This window comes from Eschrichtius robustus, chromosome 3 (genome assembly GCF_028021215.1).
Source record: "Eschrichtius robustus isolate mEscRob2 chromosome 3, mEscRob2.pri, whole genome shotgun sequence".
NCBI classification, from domain to species: domain Eukaryota; kingdom Metazoa; phylum Chordata; class Mammalia; order Artiodactyla; family Eschrichtiidae; genus Eschrichtius; species Eschrichtius robustus.
This window is the reverse complement of record NC_090826.1, coordinates 107,822,682-107,839,619: the sequence shown is the minus strand read 5'-3', so window position 1 is coordinate 107,839,619 and position 16,938 is coordinate 107,822,682. Positions and strand designations below refer to the sequence as shown.

The following is a 16,938-nucleotide window of genomic DNA, read 5'->3' as shown; positions in this document are numbered from 1 at the left end:
CCTTTTCCCCACTGCCTCTGTACGTGGTACTTTCCCACTATAGCCCCCCCAACACTTCCTTGTACTTACGTGTCTCCTTCCACTAGGCTGTATGCTCAAGGCTATTCATCTTTGCATCCCCAAGGCCTGGGGACATACTGGGCACATAACTGGTGCTCAGTAAATGATGCTAAGTGCCTTGAAGGCAAAGATGGTATTGTATTTATCTTTGTATATTATATATAGTATAGTGGCTGGCAATTAACTGGCATTCAAATGTTTAATGAATTAGAACTAAAGTCGGTAAGGGGAAACTGAAGAGATTATAAAACAACACCTGCTTTAAATGAAACTGAAGCTGCTGGGACAAATTATGTCAACTAGATTAGTCATCTATCCATGGTACTAGGAGAGAGAAGTTAGAATTGCCAGTTTTTAGGAACCATGGTGAAGAGGAAGGCAGCGATTTATTGAGTGCTTACCACATGCCAGGCATTGTGCTAAGTGTTTCACATACATAATTTCAGACGTGTTAGAAGCCCAGAGCTGGCAAATGTAACTTTTATCCATAGATTCTAGTGTGATTGCTTGGGCCAATCCACCTGCTAGCCCTGAAAATAGCTTTTATCCCCCCTCTGTGGTAGTCTTTCACATTCCCTACATTGTGTGTGTGTGTGTGTGTTTAAGATTACAGTTTAACAAAGTAAAGAACAGGTGTAGCCTTTTGAAAATGGAATGAACAGCTTAGGAAGAAGTTTTTCTCACTGTCAGGGATGTTCAAACAAAGCCTTAGCTGACTTCTTGGTGGGAACTGATGCATCTGATAGATGATTAATCTAGTTGATTTAAGGTTCTTTCCCCTGCCAAGATTTGATGAGGGTAGAGTATAGTGATGATTCTAAAACAGGATCAGCAAACTTAAAAAACTATGTCAAACTCTTTCTGGTGTATTCTGGGTGGTAGGGATAGAGAGAGGGTTTCAGTACAAGAATCTGGAACTTATCCTACTGCAAAGAATGCATCTAGGCGCCTCCTTTATTCTTCCTTCCAATCCCCTCAGATCTTCTGAGGAAGACTCTTCTTCTGGGTCATTGTCTCTTCATGGTGCTCTCGATGTATGACTCCAGCAGGAAGATGGTTTCATCCACCTGGATCTCACAGGCATCCAACCTGAGTGAAAAAGTGAAAGCATTTGCCCACACTGAACATTCATTAGCATATTTAAGATTAGAGGCTGGACTGGGTGTGGTCATGGAGAATTGCTTGGTTACCCCTGAAAGTACTGGGCGGAAAGCAAGAGAACCAATAGATCATTCCTCCCACTTACTGAGCATCTCTTATGTGCCAGGTACTGTGGAAAATGCTGAGGATTCAAAAGATAAGGCCTCTGTCCCAGGAGAAGTTACATTCTAACTTGCAATGAGGAGGAAGATAGCACATGTTAAATGCACAGGTGTAAAAGGACCTAGTGTGTTTTAAAATAGAAGCTGAGAGTGGCTGAGGCTTAAAGTGATTAGGAATAGAAGGGAACACTTCATCAACCTGATAAAAGCCATCTGTGAAAAACCCACACCTAGCATCATACTTCGTGGTGAAAGACCAAGCTTTCCCCGTGATCAGGAACAAGACAAGATGTCTGCTTTTACTTCCATTCAACATTTTACTGGAAGTTCTAGTCTGGAAATTGGACAAGAAAAACAAATAAAAGGCATCCAGATTGAAAAGGAAGAAGTAAAGCTATTTCTAATTCACTGATGACATGATCTTATATACAGAAAAAGCTCAAAGGATCCACAAAAAACCTACCACAGCTAATAAATGAATTTAGCAAAATTATAGGATATAAAATCAAAACACAAAAATCAGTTCTATTTCTATACACTAGCAATGAACAATTCAAGAATGAAATTTAAGAAAACACTAAAACAATTGCTTAGGAATAAATCTAACAAAAAAGTGCTAGACTTGAATACCGAAAACGACAAAACTCATTGAAAGAGACTAAGGAAGATCTAAGTAAATGGAAAGACCTTCCATGTTCATGGGTTGGAAGATTTAGTATCATTAAGAAAGCAATACTCTGCAGAGTGATCTACAGATTCAAAGCAATCCCTATGAAGGTCAATGGTGAGCAGTGAAAGGAATGAGGATGAAGAGATAGGCTGGTATGAGACTGTGAAAGGCCTCATATGTTACGCCAAGGAGTCTGCTCTTTATACTGCAAACAAGGAGTCAATATAGCATTTAAAGCAGAAGAGAGATATTGTCAATCACTTTAAAGATACTAACTGTGAAAGCATTATAAGAAATGGTTTGAAGCAGGAGGTGATTTGCAAAGGTCTGGGAAAGAGGTGAGGAGGGCCTGCATGGGAAGCAAGGTGAAAGTCCAGATTTGGGACACATTATTGAAGTAAAATCAGCAGCCTTGGTGAATGAGAGAGTGTGTGTGTGGGGGGGGGAGGGTGGTGAGGGAGGAGAAGCTGAATGTGTCTTCAGAGTTTTTAGCTTAGGGAAATAGGTGGATTAAATTCTGTTAATTGAGATGGGGAAGAAGAGAGTGAGTTTCGGTTTCCTCACCTTAAGTTGGAGGGGTAGCAGGATATCAAGATGGATTTGTCTGCAAGGTATTTTGAAACATACGTTTGAAGTTTATGATGCTTACTTGTTGACATTACGTTTCAGGGTCTCTAGCTGCTGGCGTTCAGGGGCTGTGATCATCTCCTCTATTTCTTGTAGCTGTGCCTCCTCTGCACCTGTAGCCTGCATAGATGCAATGATGGCTTCTACCCTCTGAGACTTTTCCAGTAGACGCCTGTCAGACAAACGCAACTCTGAGGCATGTCCTCTAGCCTTGGAGATTCTTTTATCCCATAGCCCTGGGGCACAGATCCCCCTTTTACCATGTTCCTGGTCAAAGTGGATAATGTCACTCTCTAAGGAAGGACATTTTCTACAAGCTTAATTAGAAATGTGACTTCACCCCTGAAACTCTTGCTGCCTCTCATTTGTACTTAAAGTTTGGTGCCAGTGTATACGTTGCTCATAAATTTAATCTGCAAAATTATTTCACTGGGGACATACGAGAAAAGTGTATACTAATGCATCTTTATGCCAACCTAAGCCAATAATTCAGTGCAACCAGACTGGTTATTGTCTCTGTTGGTTTCCACTTCTATAGGAAATTTCCCCACAAGCCGTTTGGCCTTGTAAAATGTAATTACTCAACTGAAAATGTTACTCACTTGTTTTCTTTGGTTTCAAATTGCCTCCTTTCTATCAAGTTGGCTACACTCTGAGGGGAGAGAAGACAAGAAATGCACACAGTTCTATTTAAGCAGCTCAGGCAAAATGGCTAAAGGGGGCATGAGGGTGAGACATCTCTGTGGATGGACTGGGGAGGAGTTACCTTGTAGCATCTGTGCAGCAACATTCGGGCAGCTGACAGGATATTCACAGTATATAAATAGAAGGTCCTGGATGGGGCATGGTCTGGCGTTTTGGGAATTTCCTATTTGTCCATAGAAAGAAAAATAAGACTTTATACTTTTCTTCAGAACTGGCAAAGTAAACACCTGTCCCGTCTGGAGCTACTCAGCCCTCTCTTTCACTTATACTTTCACTCTTCCCCAGTCATACAGCATCTGTGTTTATGGTACAATCAGCCACATGGAGGGTTGGGCTGCCCTGTTTTTTCCATTTGACTGTCAACATCCTGAGTGGGGAAGAAAGAGAAGGCACTTAACATTTACTAAGCAACTCTTATGTGCCAGGTAGATTGTACTGGATCTTTACAACAAACCATCTTGTCTCTGTTACCACCATCCATCACCATTTTGTAGATGTGAAAAAAGATGGTAGGTAATTTGCTCAGTGTAACTGGGTAAGAGGCAGAGCTGTGATTCTGACTCCAAAATCCATTCTATCTGTTTCCTCATAGGGTATACTACACGGCTCTGCATGTAGTGATGACCCGATAGATTTAATCTACAATAAACTTAAGGCTCGAGGAAAGGACAAATCACATGCACTAGGAGTTAAAGAAAAAAGGGTAGGGTGATTCTGGGGTAATTTCTTGGCTATGCCTCTTTTTTACTAGACCAGTTAAAGCTCCACAGTTATTTTTCAAGTGCTTGCTGTGTCTTTGTTAATCTTTTTTTTTTTCTGTCTCAGAGCTGGATACGCTTTGTTTGGGGTTCAGAATGTTTGATTCAGGAGTTTCTCTCATCCTAGGTCAGCTCTGCTGGTTGGTGATTACTGTTACCTGGAGTGATATGAAATTTTCTGAGAGCATCTTATAAAGCATATCCTTTGCCTCCTTTGCTGGAATCATTGCAAAGTCTTCTACCTGTTTCTGCTCCAGGTGTTTCTTTTGTAAAACTAGACGGAATATTCTGGCACAGCGAGACCCAAATCTGTAAACGAATAAAGAAAGCAAATGGCACGCCGACGTAGATTAGCTTTAGCTCTTAGCCACAGATGGTGCTTGTTCGGTTTCCATGTGTGGAACCAGGACCAGAGAGGAACAGCAATCAGAGAATTCCTTCATAACTCCACAGATTGATGACAATACTGCTAATCATAAGAGTCACCAACTGCTGACTCACTTGAATGCCTCAGTTCCTGCATTTGTAAGTAAAGGCTTTAGGAAGGCTGGTTAATTGGCATCACTGGGAATTAAGCAGTAGGGAATTTAGGGTAAAGAGCTGTAGTAGATGGGATCCATAGCAGTCCAGTGGAAAATGGGGCAAGATGTGCCAAGGTGTGTCTATACTGGTTACTGACATAATGACCAAGTCACTTGTTCAAATGGGGTATGGAAAGGAAGTATCTGACCCCCAACCCCAATCAGGGTGACCCCCTTACCTCTCTTGTACGACCGACTCCAGAGTGGCTGTGGCTAGAGATCCTAGAGCCTTATGTAGGTCTTTATGTAGAGGGTTAAGGTTACTCCGTAATGTTTTGGCCTGGTCATTGTGATCTTAGTTTTATTCCTGAGTCTTTAATTTAAAACTTAAATACTATTTTGTTTTTCACACTAGTCTCATTTATGGTATGTAAGTATTTCGAAACCTTAATTAACTAAGGTGCTTAAGTCAGAGTTTTGCTTAACTAAAATTTGGTTAGTTAAAAGTCCCTTGCACTTCTTTATCATCAATGTTTTAGTTCAATTTTCCAACTTACTTAGTATACTAAATATCATCAAATCTTTTCTAAGTCACCATTCTGTTTCATAGTTCAGGCTGCCTGACTGTAAGGAAATAACCACCCATAAGGATACTGATGACATACATTCCTCCACCACTGTCGCCAGACTTTCCAACAAACTCAAGCTATTAAAAAAAAAGAAAAAAAAGAGAGCGTGTGTTATCTGAATGGAAAGTCCAGTGATCCTGTTTCCAAAAGAGCAAATCTGGCCAAGAGTCTGCAGCAGGAAGCCCTCCTATCAGATGATGGTAGAGAAATTGTCTGAGCTGGCTAGGTAGAGAATGAGGCTACAGAAGACTGATGGCAGGCAAAAATTAATAGTAAATACAACAGAAAAAAGAAAGAAAAGACTTACTGGATCATCTGCCAGCAGAGTGAGATACTGATCAAGAACTTGCTTAGAGATGTTATAGCCAACAGGTAGGGATCTGAAGATCTATGGAGCAAAAGAAACAATGAAAATGGGTCTGGGAACTTAGAACTGCTGACATTGCTGAAATAAAGATATTCTAATTTTAGATATCACAAGTATAAAAATGTCCAAAAACACAGCAGCATTGTTGGTAAGAGTAAAAAACTAGAAACAATTCGCATGTCCAGTAATAAGGAATTCATTAAAATAAAGTACAGCATGGCCATTAAGTGGAATATGATATGGCCATTATAAAGAATGAGGCAGATCTAAAAATACTGACATGAAAAGAAAGTTTACATACACGGTCATATGAAAGAAGCAAGTTTAGAACAGTACATAGAGTACATATAACCCTATTTTTTTCTGTTGTTAAAAGATATATATATATCTACATTTATGTGAGACTATACATATAAAAAAGTCCGAATAAAGATATGTACCAAACTACTGACAAGGATCTCTGGGGCTGGGATTATGCAAAACTATATATTTATTTAAACTGGGGTATGTTACATACAAGAAGCACAGATCTTAAGGGTACAGTTTGATGAGTATTGACAATTGTATATACCCACGTGACTACCATCTGCAAGATATAGAACATGCCTGGCATTCCTGAAAGTTTGGGGAACTACAACTTTAAAAAAATTATACATTTCTATGCTGTTTGAATACAGGTCATGTAATTACTTTTGTCATCAGAAAAAAACTTGTATTTAAATTTTGTTATATAGTAAGTTAAAAAAAATTTTAATAATATAAAAATATAATAACTATATTTAATGTGGATGAATATTAGTATAATTACAAAACAAAACATTAGTATAATTACAAATAAAACATTTGAAATATTGAATATTAATTTTTCAAACAAAACTTAATAAACAAAGCATTTAAAACAAATTTAAAATATACAAAATATATTGAAAAAAACAAATATAAGGGGCCAAATAATGTCCTGAGCACCAACGCTCAGATTCCAAACAGTGGATTCTTGGAATAATTAAGAATAACTTATACTATATATATATATACAATGAAATACTACTCAGTCATGGATGGACCTTGAGATTATCATACTAAATGAAGTCAGAAAGACAAATACCATACGGTATCACTTATATGTGGAATCTAAAATATGACACAAATGAACTTATCTACAAAATAGAAACAGACTCATAGACATAGAGAACAGACTTATGGTTGCCAAGGGGGAGGTGGGTGGGGGAGGAATGGATTGGGAGTTTGGGATTAGCAGATGCAAACTATTATATATAGAATGGATAAACAACAAGGTCCTACTGTATAGCACATGGAACTATATTCAATATCCTGTGATAAACCATAATGGAAAAGAATATGCAAAAGAATGTATATATGTATAACTGAATCACTTTGCTATACAGCAGAAATTAACACAACATTGTAAATCAACTATACGTCAATAAAATAAATTAAAAATAAAAAAAAGAATTACTTATACTTTGACTAAGGTAATGGTTTAGGTTTTTAAAGGTTGAATTCCCAAGAGACCAAATATTTCAGTACCTACCACCTGAGAATAATCCCCGTCCCACCTCAAATAGCAAAAACCCTTCCTTTCAAGGTTCAGACCTCAACCTAATCCCAGGCTCTATGTATAACAGTTATTATATCCAAGAGTCTGTCAGAAAACCAGTACAAGAACATGAAGCTCACCTCGTTGGAAGACAATGGCTGGGTGAAGGGGGCACTAGAGGAAGTGGTAATCTCACTCATCCGGAGCATGGTCCGCACGATCTCGCTGCTGGTCTGGGTTTGAAAAGTGAACTGGAATTCAGAATTCACTCTGCTGTGCTGGCTCTGGCTATATGCCAATGGCCACATCTGCAAATAAGTGAATATTCCTGATAGCCACTGTCCCACCCACTTAGATATCACCTGGTCCATCCTGTTGGCAACTGCACTGACAATGCCTTGGTCACGGAAGTGCTGGTGGAATCTGTCAAGGTTGGCCTGCCAATAAATCCCATCATCTGGAATGGGCTGAGGAGGAGAAAAAGATTAGAGAGAAACATTTAGATACAATGAAGCATTTTCTAGTGAGAAGCTTGGATTTAACTGTTTGCCGTTTCTTTCCCTATATAGTAGCAACTAAATTGGTTGGAGGAAAAAACCATTCAACCATGTGGATTTAGTGCCTCCACAATGACAAATTCACAACCCCCAACTTCAAACAGGTTCTTTTTGCTTACCTCGAATCTTTCTCTATTTTAACTCTTTTCCAGTATTCTCAAATCTCCCATTTGCCCCTCCCTTCTCTCTCAGCAGATGACCTTGCTTCTTATTTCAGAGAGCAAATAGAAGCCATTAGGCCAGAACTCATTCAGCGTGGTGCACACATCCCCACCACATTTCTTTATTTTTAAAAAATTTGAGCTTCTCAAAGAGTTGTTCATACCAGCTGTATCCCCATCCACAGATTTGCTCAACCCATTTCCACCGTTATACTGAAATGCCAAAGTCCCTGAGGAACCTGTTGCTAAGTTCAAAGAATACTTTCCAGTTCCAATCTTATTTGATCTTTCTAAAGCATATGACATGGTTGGACATTTTCTCCTTAACTCTATGTGGCCCCTTTGACTTTATGACACCATTCTTTCTAGGTACTCCTTCTAACCACTCTGACTACCCTTCCTCAGTCCCCACAGATTCCTTTTCCAGATCCTATCTATAAATACTGGTGTTCCCCAGGGTTCTGTCCACAGCCCTCTTTTCTTTTCACTCTACATAGTCTACTTAGGTGATTTAATCTTCTCTCAAGGTTTCAACTGTTCCAAGTCTATTACTTAATTCTAGAACTCTCTATTAAGCTCCAGGTGCATAGACTCAACTGCCTACTTCCACCTGTGCCTTAAAACTGTTCTTTTAAGTTTTCAGCTAACTACACTACAACCCAGTTTCTTAAGCTAGAAACTTGAATATCATCCCTAACCCCTTGCTCTCCCTCATCTACTATCCAATTACCCAGTTCTATCTATTCTTTTTTTAAAATTTATTTTATTTATTTATTTTTGGCTGTGTTGGGTCTTCGTTGCTGCAAGCGGGCTTTCTCTAGTTGTGGTGAGCGGGAGCTACTCTTCGTTGCAGAGCACGGGCTCTAAGCGTGCGGGCTTCAGTAGTTGTGGCTCGTGGGCTGTAGAGCGCAGGCTCAGTAGTTGTGGTGCATGGGCTTATTTGCTCCGTGGCATGTGGGATCTTCCAGGACCAGGGCTTGAACCCATGTCCCCTGCATTGGCAGGTGGATTCTTAACCACTGCGCCACCAGGGAAGCCCCCTATCTATTCTTTATATTAATCAGAAGTCTACTTTTCTTTACCCTGACTGTCATTACCTTATTTCAGCCTCTAATCTTGACTCACCTGGATTACTACAGTAGCCTCCTAACTGGTTTTCATTTTTCTTTTTCATATAGTGGACACTATAAAAAAGGGTAACTGGGTTTTCTGCATTTAATCTTGTTCCTTTTGCATCATTCTCCCCATTTCTCATAGAGCAGTGCTTTTTTTTACCTTTTGGGCTCACAGTTCCCCTGAAGAATCTGAAGAAAGCTATGGAGTGCTCTATAGAAAAATGCACATAGTACAGGTGGACTCTCTGAAATGCATCCATGGAGTTGTACAAGTTATAAACCACTGTACTATAGTAATATTTCTAAAATGTAAATCTAGCCACTTCATTCACCTGCCTAAAGTTCATCAATGGCTCCCCATTGTCTTCACGATGAAGTCCAAAGTTCTTAGTTAGTCAATCAAGAAATACTTATTGATGTCTTGTGAGTATTCCAGGTGCCAGGGACAAGATACTGTCCTCGAAGAGTTTATAGTCTATTGGGAGTACAGAGACAAACACTTGTACAAATAATAAGTAATTTCAGCTACTTAGAAATGCTGTGAAGATGAAATGGGAAAATGTGGTAGAGACTGGAGTAGAGGGTGGGCAATGGTGCTTGAGCTCTAAGAAAGTAGCATTTGAGCTGAGATCGGAATGATGAAAAAGAGACAACTACATGAAGATCTGACGGAAAAGCATTTGAAGCAGAAGAAATCCTAAGGGCGAAAGCCTGAATACTAGAAAGAGTATGATACATTTGAGGGACGGAAAAAAAGATAGAAGCTGGAACATAGTGAATGACAGAGTAGGAAGAGCTGAGGTTGGAGAGCCTTGTCTCCAGCAGATCATGTAAAGACCCAGCTCATGTAAGGCTTCATAATCCATAGTAAAGAACTGGATTTCTTCTAAGAGTCATGGGAAGCTATTAAAGGAGTCAAAAATCAGTGATGTGTTGGGATTTTTTAAAAAGAACAATTTAGGAAGTCATTTTGGCTCTTAAGTAGGTATGAATGCAGGTAGGGAGACTACTTAGGAGAGTGTTGGCAAAGCCTTGATTACAGTGATAATGGTTTGGACTAGGGTGACGGCAGTGGAAACGATAAGAGATAGTTGGGTTTCAATTATTTTTAGAAATTGGGTTGACAGGTTTTACTGTGAGATCAGATGGCTCCTAGGACTTTGGCCTAAGCAAATGGTGTCCTAGGTGGTTGGCCTTGGTGGTGTCCCTAACTAAGATGAGGAAAGCTTAGGAGGGAGTAGATATCTGGGAGCAGGAAATCAATTACTCTGTTTTAGCCATACTACTTTTGAGATGCCTATTAGACATTTTTACAGGGATGCTGAGAAGGCATTTGAATACAAGAGCTCAGGCCTATACGTATCTTTCTAAACTCATTTATCACCACTCATCCCCATGGGTCTCTATGGTCCAGTCATACTGACCAATTTACACTTTTTCTAGGCCCTTTTTCTGCCTAATCTATTACCTCTGTCCAATGACTGAAGTAAGTTAAGCCTCAGAAGGGACACAGCAACAGAGTTCACTCTTTGTTAGTCTATCCCTGGCCAATATTTAATGAAGTTCATAATCCTACTACTTCTCAACCCAAGAACGTTTAAGCTCTTTTGGGGCTTGTCATCTTAGTGCTCTTTCTGGCTTGCCTCAGGGTGAGGACTCCTAACCAAGAAGCCTCATTACCTCTTTGTTATCTGTGGTATGTTTTGGTCTCTTGGCCTTGGGCTCCCCAGTTGCATCTTCGTCAGATGATCTCCTCCTTTTACCTTTCCCTGCCAAACAAAACAGTTGCACAGTTAGGCTACATCTCATATGATAACAGGAAATGACCGAAGGTGAAAGCAGGTGTCTCTATCCCAAAGACACCTGTAGCTACTTCTAGGTTAGAGATGTTGAGGAGACTGAGGAACTACAAGAAATTCAAGTTAATGGTGAAGTCATCTGAAACTCAACAAGTTCAAAAAGAAATTCATAGTCTTTCTCCCTCAGACTGCTCCTGCTCCAATGCTTCCTTTCACAGTGAATGGTACCATCATCCTCCCACATACTCAAGCCAGACACACAGATGTCATTCTTGATTTCTGTCTTCCTCACCCCTCCTATGTCTAATTTTTCACTGGTTTGTGAAAAATTGCCCCCATCCTTTCTACAGACAGAAACATATTTTAAAAATGCAAATTAGATCATGTTACTTCCTTTAAAATCCTTTAGTAGTTTTCCTTTGCTCTTAGGATAAAGAACAGGTGCTTTACGAGGTCTTGCATGATCTAGCCCCTAACTGTCTGTCTAACCTTAACTTATGGCTCTCTTTCCTTTCCTCACTGTATTTTAACTATACTGATCTTCTTTTACTTTCTCAAATTCCTATTTTTTTCCTCACTACATACTATTCCCTTTGCCAAAAATGCTTATCCTCTGTACCCCTTCATACCTTACCTCACTGGTTGGCTCCTACTTCTGCTTCAAATCTTTGTTCAAATGCCACTTTCTCAAAGAAGCATGTGCCCAAATCCCCAGGTAAATCTGGTCCCGTTATATATTTTCATAACACCCCATATTTTACCTTCATAGTACTTGTCGTAGTTTGTTAGTTATATATCCATCGGGCTATTTGATTAATGTAAGCCTCCTATACTAGACTTAAGCCCCATAAGGGCAGGGACCATAATGGTTTTTTCATCTCTTTATACCACAGTATCTGGCATAGAGTAAATCCTTGGTAACTGATTAATTGATTGAGTCATTCATTTAACAATCATTAAGGAAGAATCTACAATTAGGTCAAATCACAGATCTAGGGGCCAAAATTCCTTACCTATCAAGCTCAGTTTAGGAACCAGGTACATGTCCTTTTCATTGATGACAAGAGTGGGGGCAGGTGGCGGCGGCCCAGGGTCTGAATTCTCAGTGGCAGGCACCAAGGGGCAACGCTGCACGAAGTGTGTGTCTGCTAGTCGCACAAATGTGTTTGAGACCTCAGCATAGTCCATGGTCTTGCCATCTGTACGACAGGAGGAAAGAGGCAAGTGAGATGGCCTCAGATAGCTAAGGGTCCTCTCCTGCAGCCAGCCAATCTATGCTTTTGCTAACAGCTGTGGATACAGTACTGACCCTCCATAGTCTCTGTGAGCCGATCTGCTACTTTCTTCACGACAGCTGACATTGCCATTTTGCCATTCAACAGGAGCTCCTCAACAATCAGCTCTCCAGTGTCACTGTACAGTGTTTTGGCAGTATAGATGTACCGGGGATACCTAAGCATTCGCAACACCCGGCTGCACTGGGCTTCATACTCTACCACACCACGTTTGTGCACTTGATATATCACCAGGTTATGCTGGATGAGGACACAAAGGGCTTTTTTTACCTAGAGAAAACACAGAAGAAAGAGAAGAAAAATCTGAAGATGCAGCTCATTATTGCTGGCAATTTTTGTCCAACAGTTTCCTAAACATCAGGAGATGGCTGGAATCTCTGTGTGTCTTCTCTCTCTCCATTGGAATAGCTAATAAGAAGCGAATGTCAATGGAAGAAATCAGGAAGAGTCCTTGCTATGATGCTCATATTTCCTATGATCTTTATCTTTCAAAGTACAATTTACTTCCCCTCTGTTATTCTTTTTTTAAAAAAATTAATTAATTAATTTATCTTTGACTGCATCTGGGTCTTCCTGCTGCATGTGGGCTTTCTCTAGTTGCGGTGAGCGGGGGCTACTCTTCATTGCGGTGCGCGGGCTTCTCATTGCGGTGGCTTCTTTTGTTGTGGAGCACGGGCTTTAGGCTCATGGACTTCAGTGGCTGCGGCACGCGGGCTCGGCAGTTGTGGTTCGCGGGGTCTAGAGCACAAGCTCAGTAGTTGTGGCGCACGGGCTTCGTTGCTCCGCGGCATGTGGGATCTTCCCGGACCAGGGCTCGAACCCATGTCCCCGGCATTAGCAGGCAGATTCTTAACCACTGCACCACTAGGGAAGTCCCATCCCCTCTATTATTCTTTTCTTTTTTTTTTTTTTCTTAAATTTTATTTATTTATTATTTATGGCTGTGTTGGGTCTTCGTTTCTGTGCGAGGGCTTTCTCTAGTTGCGGCAAGCGGGGGCCACTCTTCATCGCGGTGCGCGGGCCTCTCACTATCGCGGCCTCTCTTGTTGCGGAGCACAGGCTCCAGACACGCAGGCTCAGTAGTTGTGGCTCACAGGCCTAGTCGCTCCGCGGCATGTGGGATCTTCCCAGACCAGGGCTCGAACCCGTGTCCCCTGCATTGGCAGGCAGATTCTCAACCACTGCGCCACCAGGGAAGCCCCCCTCTATTATTCTTATTCCTTAAACATAGTACAGAAATTAATAGACTCATGAATAAATGAAGTATGGCATATGGCATAGGAGGAGCAAAGATTTGCCTCAGAAGCCACGATGAGCCACTTTGAGAAGCAGAACCCTGGGCACTATGTCTCATCATCTTTCCCCTCCCAAATAACACTATTCTGATCCTAGCACAGACTTTGCTTTCTTTTCCATTTTGTGGGGTAGGGAGTAACAATATTCAAAGGTAGGTTAAAGAAATTAATGAAATGGAAGCAAATTACTGTGATCCAAACATACCTGATCCAATGATGTTCCTGTGTCATGGGCAATAACTCTTAGTGGCTGGCTGCCAGTTCTGATTAGGTGGACTCCAATTTTTTCTACGATCTCTCCAAAATGCTCTTGCAGCAACAAAGAACACAGTTTAATTTCTGCTTGAGTCATTGTGCTGAGGAGTCTCAGAGCTAGGAAAAAAAGAAAAAGACGGTATGATGGGAAGTTTTTCTTTTATGTTGGGAGTAGAGCTGCTGAGTGTAAATTCAGGTACTTTCTGGAGAGCAATTTAACAGTAGATATATCAAAAGCCTTAAAATCTTGCATATCTTTGACCTAATACTTTTGTTTTGGATATTCTATTCCAAGGGAATAATAAAAACATGTCACTTTAGAATACTGATATTGTGGAAACAACCTCATAAGTGATTATTTCAATAAATTATGGTATACTCATATAATGGAATACTATGCCAACATTCACAATAAAGTATAATATGTATTAGTGTAGAAAATTGTTCATTACAAAGCAAAATGTAGAGAAAAGTTCAATTACTGTGAAAATAGCCCCACACGTATGCATGGAAAAAAAGACTGGAAGACTATATATCAAGTTTATCTTTATGGGATCATGTGTGATTCTAGTTTTCTTTAAAGATAGGATGTAGATGGTTTTGCGATCTGTCACAGACCTTAGATTCTATACTTCATTGTTTGGAAGAATTAAGGCCACTATTCACAGACTATTGGAACTGAACAGGCAATGACAACTTTGAAAAATAAACTAAGAGGTAAATGAGAGCTTCTCAACAGGGTGTTTCAAATAGGGGATGAAGTATGTTGTTGGCAGGGCAGTATTTAATTCTGAAATTTCTATTCCTTGACAAAGTATACACAAAGAGAAACAGACATAGTCCACTGTATAATCACTTCCTTATTATCACAAGTGTTATCAAACACTGGTTTGTTCATTTATTTCTCCCAATTCCTCAGAAGCCAAGACTTTGCTTTTCAGTCTCACTATCCCCATCCACAGGTCTTTGGGGAAGCATCCCCAGACCCTCTGCCATCCCTGGAAAGTATTTCCAAGGAGCCCGGCTCCTGGCTCTTCACTTCTTTACCGCAGGTTCCTGTCCCGGACTGGGTCCCTGAGTCCAGAGACAGGGCCACCTCGTTCAGACCGCATTTTCCACTAACCTCTGGGTCAATGCAACGTAACGCCGCCGACTTCCCCACTGCAGCTTCGTGCAGCTCCCGCTAGCCGCCCGGGCAGAGGGGGAGCCCAAGGTCCTTTCGCGCAGGAGCACGGCCACCGAGGAGGACCGGCAAAGAGGCAAAACATGTGCCGCTCTACCCCAGCGTTTCGGTGGTTTCCGGGGACGCTCTTTCTTTCTTCTCGCTGGGAGATTGGAGGACCGGCGAGGGGGTGTTTGAGGAGCCGGCGGGCGGGCCGCGGCGAGCGGACTCTCTTTCCTGCACCTCCTTGGTGCTAGGAGGCGGGCTTCGGGGTCACTGTCTGCGCCGCCGCCTCTGTGGGCCGGGCGAACTCACGTGACCCGCGCGGGCTCTGGAGCGGCTGGCAGCACTGAGGAAGCAGCGGCGGCGACGGCAGAGGCGGCGACAGCAGCTGGGAGGTAGCGACCTGGAGAGCGACCGGCCGGCTGCCCTCTCGGACGGCCGCGGCGAAAGAGAAAAATGGCGGAGGCCTCGGCGGCCGGGGCCGGCGCGGGTGCCGCGGTTGCCGCGCACCGGTTTTTCTGCCACTTTTGCAAGGGCGAGGTCAGCCCCAAACTACCGGTAAGAGCCCTGTGTCCTCCGCGCTCGGGCATCGGCCTGGATTCCTCGTCCCGATATCCCGGAACGGGTCTTAAGCTTCCCGCCCATCCCCGACTCCCCTGACATCGGTCTCCCAAGTACTTGCTGCCTCCCGGTCGCTGGCCCCAAACCCCGGGCGTCCCGGTCCTGGCTCCGTAACTCCCTCTCGCATGCTCCACCTGCCCCTCACTCTCTCTCCCCTCTTGACCGGCCCCCCCCTCCATTTTTTTTTTTTTTTTTTGGTCTTTAGCAAGTTCTCTTCTGACATTCCCTCAATTTTCTTGCACTCTTCTTCACCTTGTCTCCTTCCCATGATGACCTCTCTTTTTCCCCCACTCGATACTCTTTCCGCTGTTGCTTCTCACCTTTCTCTATTTCCTTTTCCACTTTTCGCCAGATCCTCCCCTCCCCCATCCTCACTGAAGCAAAATAGCGGATTGCTGAGGATTGTCCTTATTCGGTGTCTCTAGGGAAGAAAGGAGAAAGAAAGCACGGAAAGAAAGAGAGGGTTGGAAGGTAACTGGGATGGAGAGGGGGATTTTGCTATTCAGGGGTTTCCAGCGTTCTTGTGAAAGTGAAAACAGCCGTGTACTAATGACTTGCAGACTGCCTGCGCTCCCTATCACTGTTGAAGGAAATGGCTTTAGGAAGAAGGCAGAACATACTGTTTCAGCTTTCTTATTTTGGTTGTCATGCTGCCAATGTCTTTAGCACCACCTGCCTTACCCACCCCTCCTCCGCCGTTCTATCTCTTCACTTAATAGAAAAGATCTAGGACAGAATGCTGGGGACCGCACCATCTGATGTAAAATTGGTTTTCACCACTATCTGCCAGACTGTGTTAGCCCCTAGAGAGGTAGTGCTATGGCTGTGACAAAAAGTGCTTCTGCAGCATGCCAGCCAGCTACAGCACCCCGATCGCACAGGCTGCTTGGGGTTGGGTTATAGCTACCACAGGGAGACCCACCAGGGTGAATGTTAATCCTACCTTTGGCCAACCATTTTTAGAACTAGTTATGGTTGTTCTTTTCCTTAGAAGTATCTGTGTTCAGCCTTAAGACAGGGTGCCTGTCTAACAACTTCCCTCAGTGTTTATAGTGGCTCATACAATCTGTAAGAAAGCCTACTAAAGTGTGTCTGTATGTCTTATTTCTTGGAAACACAAACGGAATCCAGTGAAAAGTGCCTACAAGTTATTTTAACCTTTTCCACCCAGAGGTTGTGCTTTTTCAGGCTTTTGCAGCATTTTCTTTTCTTCTCTCTTTGCCCGACCCCCGACTTCAGAGTTGCAGTGTCATCTACATGCTGTTTTAGTTTTGCTTGCTGATTTGGTGTGTTTGTGTCTGTGTGCTTTTTGCCATACTTCAGTGCTGAGAAGAGCAGGTGCCTTGTTTTTTTGTCAGCGGACATCAGAGCCTCCAGAATGCTCCCTTACCACAGAGAAGGAGTCTGGAATTCAGCCAGTATGTGTGTGACCAGTGACATGTTGAATGTGATGTCCTGTTGAACAATGTGGCCTCAGCTCTTCTGATCTTTAAGTTGCTGTTCACTGTTTGCCTTTAG

General features: G+C 42.2%; 2 protein-coding genes across 3 annotated transcripts in view; one reads left to right on the top strand and one right to left on the bottom strand.

Annotated features, from left to right (window-relative positions):
- Nucleotides 1–427: 427 nt before the first annotated feature.
- On the bottom strand, nucleotides 428–15,059 carry POLR3C (RNA polymerase III subunit C). 2 transcript variants are annotated; one of them, XM_068540646.1, is made up of 15 exons: nucleotides 14,758–15,055; nucleotides 13,585–13,751; nucleotides 12,099–12,354; nucleotides 11,803–11,988; nucleotides 10,671–10,759; nucleotides 7,520–7,624; nucleotides 7,298–7,390; nucleotides 5,540–5,620; nucleotides 5,258–5,309; nucleotides 4,843–4,903; nucleotides 4,241–4,391; nucleotides 3,386–3,487; nucleotides 3,222–3,271; nucleotides 2,642–2,791; nucleotides 428–1,149 (listed from the first exon to the last, which is right to left on the bottom strand). In XM_068540646.1, the coding sequence occupies exons 2-15, from the start codon at nucleotides 13,729–13,731 to the stop codon at nucleotides 1,068–1,070; spliced, it is 1,605 nt and encodes a 534-aa protein (XP_068396747.1). In that variant the 5' UTR covers nucleotides 13,732–13,751; nucleotides 14,758–15,055; the 3' UTR covers nucleotides 428–1,067. The 2 variants fall into 2 exon arrangements, with proteins under 2 accessions (XP_068396747.1, XP_068396746.1); XM_068540645.1 differs by having other exon boundaries at nucleotides 7,298–7,624; nucleotides 14,758–15,059.
- The window catches only part of RNF115 (ring finger protein 115), a 59,099-nt gene continuing 57,141 nt past the window's right edge, over nucleotides 14,981–16,938 (top strand). The window contains exon 1 of the mRNA XM_068540647.1: nucleotides 14,981–15,357. Coding sequence (XP_068396748.1) covers nucleotides 15,256–15,357 — 102 coding nt within the window. The 5' untranslated portion in view covers nucleotides 14,981–15,255. The remainder of the gene's footprint in view (nucleotides 15,358–16,938) is intronic.

What these genes read in the sequence shown, in the direction of transcription:
- POLR3C (XM_068540645.1), bottom strand. Translation starts at nt 13,731, where the DNA reads ATGACTCAAGCAGAAATTAAACTGTGTTCTTTGTTGCTGCAAGAGCAT. An exon ending in CAGGAACATCATTGGATCAG is followed by an intron (nt 12,355 to 13,584) that starts GTATGTTTGGAT and finishes TGTTTTCTCTAG; the next exon opens with GTAAAAAAAGCCCTTTGTGT. An exon ending in AAAATTTCATATCACTCCAG is followed by an intron (nt 3,488 to 4,240) that starts GTAACAGTAATC and finishes ATGGACAAATAG; the next exon opens with GAAATTCCCAAAACGCCAGA.